At 43.7% G+C, this 10205-nt stretch overlaps 3 protein-coding genes across 3 annotated transcripts in view; 2 read left to right on the top strand and 1 right to left on the bottom strand.

Moving 5' to 3' along the window:
* The window catches only part of T265_07083 (hypothetical protein), a gene marked incomplete at both ends in the record, with an annotated part of 31755 nt that extends 25732 nt beyond the window's left edge, over positions 1-6023 (top strand). The window contains 2 exons of the mRNA XM_009172521.1: positions 4407-4578; positions 5750-6023. Coding sequence (XP_009170785.1) covers positions 4407-4578; positions 5750-6023 — 446 coding nt within the window. The remainder of the gene's footprint in view (positions 1-4406; positions 4579-5749) is intronic.
* A 2626-nt stretch (positions 6024-8649) lies between these two features.
* T265_07082 (hypothetical protein) lies at positions 8650-9051 on the bottom strand (the record flags this gene model as incomplete). The annotated part of the gene is made up of 1 exon (XM_009172520.1): positions 8650-9051. One exon carries the CDS (start codon positions 9049-9051, stop codon positions 8650-8652), a length of 402 nt encoding a protein of 133 aa, XP_009170784.1.
* Positions 9052-9941: 890 nt separating this feature from the next.
* Positions 9942-10205, top strand: part of T265_07081 (hypothetical protein) — a gene marked incomplete at both ends in the record, with an annotated part of 1956 nt that continues 1692 nt past the window's right edge. The window contains one exon of the mRNA XM_009172519.1: positions 9942-10037. Within this exon, the coding sequence (XP_009170783.1) occupies positions 9942-10037 (96 nt within the window). The remainder of the gene's footprint in view (positions 10038-10205) is intronic.

Genomic DNA, 10205 nt, shown 5'->3' with positions numbered 1-10205 from the left:
GAGTTGGGGGGGGGGGGTTGGTAGCTGCGCATTGCAGGAGGGAGATGATAAATTGGTGCATAAATCCAGCACTGTCAGTGGGCCGTCTTGGCACACATACTGACTAAATTAAACGTAGAGCATGAAACAGGAATCGGTGACCTCTTGGAAGTTGTGATGTTGCGCGTACACGTCCTACAAGTATAATTTGTCACAAAACCACCTGAAACTTCACGAAGTGATACTCAATGTGCGATCGAGAGTGCTCCGTGGTTCGAACCCGAACCCCGCATCTCGACTGCCCCTATTTAGGCTTGAGCAACTTGACGGTATATCAGCCCTTGTTCTTACTTCCATTAACATTACAACTATGCATCGAAAGACTTTTATAGCTAAACGATTATTTGTTTAATTCGCTATTGCGTTACAAACCTCATAGTCCAATCGACTACATTGCGTACCTCCAGTTTGACAACCCGGGCTGAAAACCCCACATGGGGTTGATTGATTGCAAGTTCCTCTCCGGATTATCTATGCAACTGCTTCTTTAGTAAGACACTAATATATGGACTTGCAATTTTCACTTTTTTCTACCCACATTCATCTGAAGTACACGGAACTTGGAAAATACTTGAAACCGATTGGGTAGTCATCGTTTTCGAAAAAATTGGTGACAATCGGTAGATTTATTGCTGGGCAACGTTTCGCTTTTGACACAAAAGCTTCGTCAGGCCAAGTGACTAGGTTCCGAAGACTGTTGAACTTAGCCAACATTCGAGTAGATTTTCAGAAGGGAAAAACGCTACGCTCAGTTTTGGTGCAATTGAAAGATCCCCTGCCGGCTGAAAGGACTAGGGACTGTGTGTACAAAATTAACTGCAACGATTGTGCTAAGGTTTATATAGGACAAACTGCCAGGAAATTGCACACCAGAATTGGTGAGCATAAAAGAAGGATTAACAAACCACCAAGGTGATAGCCCGATCAAGTTGCTGACGACAAATGGATGTTTGTCCAGTATGGCAGAAAAAGATGGCTACACAATTGAGGCAACACCTTTCGGGCAACAGAGCCATTTGTTGCGTGACGCAGCCATATCGATTAGGACTGTGACACTTACGGCATGCTTATGTCCCGTAAGTTTCCCCATAAAGACAAAAGGAAATAGGTAATAGGATTAACCGTCAACTAAGAAAGATAGTGGCTCTAGTGCCTAGACCCAGTAAGGAATGGATTGGCACAGCAGTCATTCCATATAAAGCAGGAACATCGGAGGTTATTCGAAGACTGTTGAACTTAGCCAACATTCGAGTAGATTTTCAGAAGGGAAAAACGCTACGCGCACTTCAATTGAACGATCCCTGCCGGTTGAAAGGACTAGGGACTGTGTATAAAATTAACTGCAACGATTGCGCCAAGGTTTATATTGGACAAACAGACACGGAATTGCACACTCGAACTGGTGAGCATAAAAAAAGGATTAAGAAACCACTAAGGAATGCAGAAGAATACCAAACGCTGGTCAGAGACTCAGCGATGGTGGTACATTCATAGACACGGGACATAGAATAAATCTGGAGAATGTGGAAGTTTTATGACAGGGACTGCGATTCACACCATAGCGGCTCATAGCCGATGCGGTGGAAATTACTAAGCATCACAGCGTGAATAGAATCGAGGGTGTGGAACCCGCAATCGTATGGAAAGCGGTCTTAGATAAGCCGAGTTGACACGTGATGGTGTGGTTGTCAATCCACTTAAGATCATTAGAAAAAACCGGGGGATGGGGGTGGAAATCCCAACCGGACCGAAGGTTACAGCATCCCTCCTACACAAATATCTTAGCACTAGCTCACCCACACAGACTGACGGAAGGCTCAAACGAAGTTCAAGAGGGGTCATAAAATGAACTGAACCAGAAGAACTAGACACAAGCATGGAGCCAAACACATGTAGATTTCCCCACCGACCCAACACTTGTTCAACCACTAACACACTAAAATCCCTCGGCCGACACCCAACCGAGATTTAGCTTGACTTCACGGAACTTGATTGCTTTCCGCCATTTTTGTTGTATCTTGCGGCGGCCGTCTATGGGTTACGCCTGCACTAAGCCTGCCAGACTACGCGATAGGGAGAAGACAGAGAAATGGGGACACGGCTGTATTGCCAGGACAAAACATACGTAGCGTCTGCGTAAATATATAGGATGACTAATTGGCCAAATATGGTCGTTCACTTGTCCGTTCCGTACAGCCAATGGTGGTGTTCCGGTTGTGAACAGTCTCAGGCCCACCATCATGTATTACTAAGCCGTGTTTGGTGAGAACCTCCAACTCACCTACTTTCCGGACGTTTCGTACCGATGGTGACCTTGGGGATACGTCACTTTCTGCACATGTGCTTTTTCTTCTGTCTGGGCGCGTCCTGACAGTTTTCGGCCCATTGAGACACTGTACGGAATCCCCCTTAGTTATCTCACTTTTCCCTTTCATCTTCGTATCTTCCTCAACGTCTAGATTCGGGTGAAGCGACTGAACTACGGTCAGACTGGTATGATCCCTTTGTGTGTCTATGTGGACCGGGCAACGGTTCGCTCCATATTTATCATGTCATACCCCCGTCAGGGTCTGAATGACTTCGAAGATTCGAATTAAAACTGGTGCTTTGCGTTCGTGTCGCCTAGTTTATGGATATCCGAGGGAAGGCAAGGTTTTTTGAACTGTCCTAAGGGGTGTGTTCTCCGTGACCTGTTACATTTATCAATTTTTTCCTCTGATACGTGTTAATTAGCTTCGTTGCAGGGACCTTCTAAAATGGATCACTATACAGTTACCCATGCTCTCATTATGCTCCACCTGCAACTTACATCAATAAAAAGCACTATTTAACCCCATGACATGCTCTTGCGAAACGGCTGCACTGAAGCAACAATTCAGACCACTGCTGAATTTGTTTACTGTCATCAAGCTCACTGTCTACGTTGTTCTGCAAAAGGTCACTTAGGCCGTCAACCACTGTTTAACCCACACGTTCGGCCTGTCTTTTTACTCAACATCTGGTCCTGCAACAACCTAGTCTCCCCAGTGTACGTCTGCCGCTAACATGGAACGTCATACAAAATAAAGCATTGAATTCCGACCCATGGTGTCACTCGCGACAAGCACTTTTTTCATTTAGGGCTATATGGTAACAGGGCACCAAAACCGCTAACCAGCAAGATATGGCTTTCAATCTGCCATAAAAAGTGAGCTCGGACATGCAGAATCCCCGACTAGCTGCATCATTTCAGCTGATGGGCTTCAAGTGTCTTGTTTAGACGTCTATAGAGCTCCAGGTACCTCAGTTTATAAGGCAGTCGTTACATCCTGCCAGCAACCCCATCTGCTTGTCCACCAGCTCACAAGCTACATAACTACATTGCACGTTTATCAATAGTGTGCGCACATTCGCTGTGTAACCGATCCACAATCATCCGAAGGTATGACCACTGTGACTACTACCAGCAAACTCCTGCTTTGGAGTCGTTTCAGCCCTCATCTTAGTAATCCTTCTGCTGTCTGCTTATACAGGTGTCTGATTGTGGATTGTGCAGGTTGCACTCCAATTAAGGTGCTTCAGGTTGAGAGTCCGTTTACTGTCGTCTAACGAAATGTGTAGCTAACATCGGGTTTCAGTGATCCCGTAGATCAAGTGTAATCCGACTAGCATTTGTATAGTCCGCACATAAACTGCTGTCCTCAGTGTAATATATGCGGACGAATTTTGATGCTTCACTAAACTGAATTTTGAACAACTTGACTGATTCGTGATACGACGTACTACTTGCTCTTGTAAATTTCACTCCATATGTCATAACCGTTATCAAGGTTTGCTCAAATTCTACTTCACCATCCATGTAGGTCATTTAGTATCACCATGTAGATGTACTTAAATGAACTTTCTCTTCGTAAAGCTTCCAACTTCTGCTCAACTTACAAAAGCAGCATCGAAATTTTTATTACAACCGCCTTACCGGGCGTTTTTATTTGTTTTTTCGTCCTGTAAACGAAGCCAGTTCATTCTTAAAACCCGAGATTCACCGTGTAGTTGTTTTACTCTCGTTGGGGATCATCAGCACTGTGCACCCCATGAATCTGTTGAGTGATTTGAACGTTTGACTTCCTGATTAGTAGTTGAACACCATACCATCAGACAACTGATGGGTGATCAGCAATGTGATGATTCTGTGTCGCCACCGCCTGTCAGTCATACAATTTGTCATGTGATCAGTTTGATTTAGTGTTGTTTGTCCCTCAGAGACAACTCCCCTGGAGAATGGTCCCTTGTAAACTGAGGTTTTCCGTGATAGTTCATTTATCGTTTGCAGATATTGTATCCTTCGCTACTTCGTTCAACAATAGATACTTTTCTCCCATTTTTTCCAGATTTTTTGGTTCCGGGTTGCGTCATGGTCGGAAAAAGGGCTCGGTTCCTGATGTTGCTTTTGGAGTGCACATTAGTCTTATATCGGCTCGGAGATAGTACAATGCTGGATGGTCCAAATGTGGATCAGGTCGACTCAACTGATGACTTCCTGACAGATGCGACTTTACGAGGGTGTGAGTGCTGGCGATGGCCTGATTGTATAAGCAACTGTACAGTCAGTAAGTACTGTGGAATTTGTTTTGGGAACTGTATTACGTGAGTGATCGCACATTTTGGAGTCCATTTTAAATAGAAACATACAAATCATTGCTCAATTAATTCACCAATCATCACTTTTATATAGGGCGGATCTACTTGTTCCTCCATTTTGTGTGCTCATTTGGACTGTCAGAGTTTTTCCTTTCATGCCTAAGTGTCAGATCAGCATTTTCTTGCCTCCTAGTTTGCCTTCACAAGCCTACTTCCATTTTTCATTCGTCTCCGCCGACACTCACCCTGACTTGGTGCTGACACCTACCCCATATAGCCCCCCGACCTAACAACGTATTGCAAAGCCACACGACTGACAGTCTTACTGTAACCTGCTATATACGTTCCGAGTTTTAAACTGTCAGTATATTAGTGTGTCGTTCAAGAGGAAAGTGTTATCTTGGCCGTTGGAGTCCCCTCTGGTGGTAGTGCATTAGAGTTGAATGTGACTGTCCTACAGCTAGTGGCTGTCTCGTAGGGGCTACATTAATTCAGGACAGCCACGCATTCGTCCATATTTCACACTTCCCTGATTCTTTAGAGTACCCTAGGCCATAGGACCAGAAAGGCTCCTCTTCTTAAGTCAAATGAACGTGTGAAACCAATTAATAAATCATTGTTACAGTGGTTTGGTAAATCCACCGATGGTTTATCTTACCGTCCTTCCTTGATAGGATAGTACTCAAAACTTGATGAGAAATCTTCAACGCCCAGCTACCAAACCCTCCCTTTTGGCCTATCGGGTGAGCATAGCCCCTGATTATCGGCCGAACTGAATCGTCAGGCGACCTTTGTGCAGAACGTTCCGTAAACGAAGGTCAAATTAAGAGATTATTATGAGTTCCATGGAAGCAACATTTTAGTATGCAAGTCAATGTCCGATTCCACATTCAGTCGATTCAGTATTCAAGTATGGTTGACTCGATGGTGAGACCGACAATGCGTTATTAAGTAGCCTTCACTAACTTTACAGGCAACATCATTTCAATAAAAACTAATATGATGTCTTTAATGACGCTTCAGTGGCCTCTGCGTAGCATTTTCAGTATACGAAAACGTTCTAGTCTCATTTTATTACCATTTTGATTTTCAGACACCACACACACCATATCCTATTTTTGTGTCAAAATTATACGTTACTTTGGGGCGAGATGGCTCAGTGGTTAGAGAGCGAACTTATCAACCGGAAGGTTTGTGGTTCGGACCTGACCTCTGCCTCTCGACTTCTCCTGTCTAGGCTTGGGCAACCTGACAGTATTCTAGCCCTCTTGCTTCCTTCTGATTGCATAGCAGCTAGGCACCGAAAGGGTGCTACAGCTGAACGATTTTTTTATACGTTACTTTCCATTTTATCGTCCTCCAATTAGTGTGCATTAGATAAAGAATAATCTTATCGAGTTGAAACCGAGCTATTTTATTCGTCTATTCTGCCACCATTTTCTGTTTATTTGGATTTTGATTTGCCGTGTGGTGTCTTGCAAACGGCTGACGTCGGTTCGTTGGTTTATGTTCGTCTTTTCCGCTACTCACTTCTTTGTTTGCATTCAGATTTTTGACAGCTTGTGTTTGGAATGAGTACATACCGAAATGGAATTTGACCTTCGTTTACGGAACGTTCTGCACAAAGGTCGCCTGACGATTCAGTTCGGCCGATAATCAGGGGCTATGCTCACCCGATAGGCCAAAAGGGAGGGTTTGGTAGCTGGGCGTTGAAGATTTCTCATCAAGTTTTGAGTACTATCCTATCAAGGAAGGACGGTAAGATAAACCATCGGGTGGATTTACAAACCACTGAAACAATGATTTATTAATTGGTTTCACACGTTCATTTAAGGACAGGCCATCGTAGAACAGATGAGCGTAGAAATTTTGTGACCATACTCGTATAAATTACAGTCGTACAATCAGTCCCTTTGAGTACTTGAAGGAAGGAAGAATTAAGCAGGCTTAGGAACATGTTATATGATTTTTGCTTGGGATAGTCTGCACGATCACTCGGGATAACGGTCTCATGGTCCTTCTATCCAACTGTTGGATAGGTTGGGATCATTGTCGGTAGTAGGAGAAGGTTGGCGAAAAGTACCCGATTACGGTTCACGGGTTTCTTCCACCGAGTGGATCTAGACTCTTGTTTACCTCTTGAACTACAGTTTGTCCTTATTATGAGTAAATTACGCATTCGCACACTTATATAATGATATTAATAGTATCCAGTGCTAACACCCTTCCGGTGCCTAGCTGCTATGCTATGTAACTGGCTTGAACTTGTCAGCTTTATGGTGATCGCGCAGCTACAATGCAATGCTCTGACTCCGGGGAAATAAGTTTGGGTGACACCGAAAGGTATCTTCGGTAGATTTCTCTTCTCGTTGGGTAAAGGAGATGAAGAAGGATCTTATCCAACATGAGGCCGTCAACTGGCATTTTCAGTGTGCTTTAACCAGCAGTTTTATTGACTGCCTCAGTTTTTCAATATTATTTCATATTCGTGACGAAACTTTGCTGTTCAAAGGAGTACACCTGCATAGTGGCCATGTAAATCGTTGTGAACGGATAAATTTTGCGCCCTACCAGCATGAAAACTGCATACCTGACAATTCCCACATTGTTTTCTTTTGTGGTAACACAAACAGTGACAGTTGTGTTGAATTCTGTATGTGTAGAGTTCCTCCACTTCGTTCCATCTTGTCCCAGCTTCACATCCAATCCGCATCGCAGCTGTGACATGTTCCGACGACTGATTTTGTGCACGCATTTTGGGATTAACTATCAATCATGACAATCAGTGTTTAAAAGTGACGTTCATCTAGAACCTGATTTTCTTTCTACTTCTTTTCTGAGTGCTCGTACCCCGTAGGAGGAAACATTGCGTAACACTTAATCGTCATCTCGACGTAGATTTCTCACGGAATGAGGGTTTATTTGCGGTAAGGCCACCTGGAGTATCAATTTTGTGTGCTGAGTCACATGGACGCCGGAAGGTCCGGTGGCCAAAGAAATTTCAGTGATACATTAGTATAAACTTATGATAGGCCGAAGAGATTTGGGCATTTTTATGGGATTTCATCCCGTAGGTGTAGCTAGTCTGTTCGAAAAGCCTGGAAGCATCGTACAACTGTTCCATCCCTATTGGGAATCATCATCGGTACGCATCTCACGAATCTCTAGGGCGTTTCGAACCTGCGACCTCCCGGCTATTAGGTTGAAATCGTCATAGCAACAATGCAACCCTACGATATCGAAGTTAATTTTCATGTACCTAGGGGTGATATTGAGATATTCGAACCTGGCAATTCTAGGAAACTAGGTGTGAAACCTGATGGTATCGATGGCCGGGGAGTAAAAATCTACAACTTACTGACTTCAGTATGATGGCTGAATTCATGATAACAGGGTTCGAGTACACACACGTTGGTTGTGGCTCTGGCCGACTGCGACTCTGTTGTGGTATAGTTGATTCGAAATTCATTCAGCTACATAAGATGTAATGAAATCCCAAACGTATTTCTGGCTTAGAGGGTTGTCATCTCGAATTTCATTTGGATACATGCTGCAAAATAGTTTGTCCGACTAAGGTTTGATGTCGAGATATTTTGAATTGGTGCAACGGCCATTCCTGTGTTTACTGTCCCATACCCAGACAATGGTAATGTGTATGTTTCCAGTGAATAGTTTTGTCGAATCTTTCATGCTCTTCTTCCACACGTTAGAACCAGGTCCTAGCACGTTTCCCAATGTATACCTTGATTCCTGGTCGTAATTCACACATTTCGTAGTTATCTCTGTTCAGACAACGCATACTCTTCCCCTTCTGCCTGTATACATAGACTGGACACCTATTCCGTGATTTTATTTCCTTGTAAGGTGAATGTAGTTCCCTCGGCTTGTTTTCCAGGCACCACTATGCACACCTGTTTTCCATTCCTGTAGTATGCCACAGTTTATGATTCGCTTACACCGTCAGCTAGTAAGTAGCCAGGTAAGGGCGTTGATTTAGACCGCGTGACTTTGCCCACTGCAAGATTGTGTACACACAGCATCCAGCGAACATGTGTACACCTCCATCAGTTTGTTCTTCTCCCCACGTACGTCATCATTGGGGTGTGACTCATCCAGCGCCGTTGGTACTGGCTTGTTTTTCTGCCGGTTGTCGAAGGATCGTGGTGAAAGATTGATGATGATGTCGATGGGGATGGAGGAATAACGGTCAGGTTTAGTGAATTGTGTATTTGATTGATTCCGCTTCTGACTCACCCCACTGGCACTATCATTTTGTTGAACACTATTCAGCCAATTCGAACTCGACAGCTGGTGTCGATAACAAGTACGATGCACATCTGGTTCATTTAACATCCCCATGTATGCATCTTTCGATACGTCTGTTGCCTGTTTCATAGATGATTCATTTTAGTGTCATTGCGGTTTGCCTATGCTTTTTCGCAGTGTGCTTATGAAATGAGGCACACACCAGCGTAAGGTGCCGTGAGTGTGTTACCTCGTTACCCTCCAGAAGCTCTACCAGATTTGCCTATCAACTGAGCGTGATTTAAACCGTAGAATTGGTCCCATTTCAACGATAGATTCAATGGTATAATACTGTTAAGTGGGATCTATCTGGGATAAGTCATTTAAGTGTTCGATAAAAGTAAACTTAGTAGTTTTGAACTCTAACAATCACTCGGCAACCTTGATTCAGTAATATCCGGCTTCTCTCCCTAAAATCTATCGGACCCTGCATTCGTCTTTGATGTTTTTCCGGGTGCCACCCGTCGGAAACAGTTTAACTGAAGGACACCAGCGGTCTGGACGAGATGAGCGATTCTAGCTTGGTGTATTTGATCTCGATGAATGCAGTGGTTTTGGGTGTTTCGTTCCATGAATACCCCCCGCCGTGTGTCGAAATGACATTTGAGTTTTTGCTCCACTTAGGAAGAGGAATGGTCGAATTATTCGGTTTTTGGGAGTTTCTTCTACGACGGCCGAACAGGGCTGGTCACGCTAAACTATCTTCGTAGCAGATGATACCCATAGGAAATCTTGCCAGTTGTCTTACAAGATGCCTCCGTCAAACGAAAACAAGAACTAAACTCCATACAGACTAATTTTAGGGAATATTCGACTCCCTCGAGATGAAGTACTTCTTTACTCATACTCAATATTGCGCGATTTTTTTCGCAACATAAATTCGAATAAATGAAAGATTACGACGCCCTATTTAAGACCTTCCAAACAACACTGCTTCGAACCAGTGATTCAGAAATGTGCTACCAGTGAAGACATTATAAATGACCCTGCTCATTTACTTGGGAAACTACCGCTATTGTACTGCCGTCAATTATGGTACACGAACAACAAAGATTAGCTCAATTAGGTGGTCGAAAGTGAGCATCCATTTAGCTTTCAACACAGTGGTTGATTAGGTGAATGAGTCGGATGTGATCACTTCCTCTTACCCAATAAGACGGGAATTGATGTTGTCCTTTGCTCTGCGTTTGGAGGCTTGTTTTGTTCTCTTTGTATTGCATATATATATATATATATATATATAT

The sequence above is a fragment of the Opisthorchis viverrini genome (assembly GCF_000715545.1).
Source record: "Opisthorchis viverrini unplaced genomic scaffold opera_v5_156, whole genome shotgun sequence".
Lineage (NCBI taxonomy): Eukaryota > Metazoa > Platyhelminthes > Trematoda > Opisthorchiida > Opisthorchiidae > Opisthorchis > Opisthorchis viverrini.
Note: the sequence above shows the minus strand (reverse complement) of the source record. Positions and strands in the feature narration are given on the sequence as shown.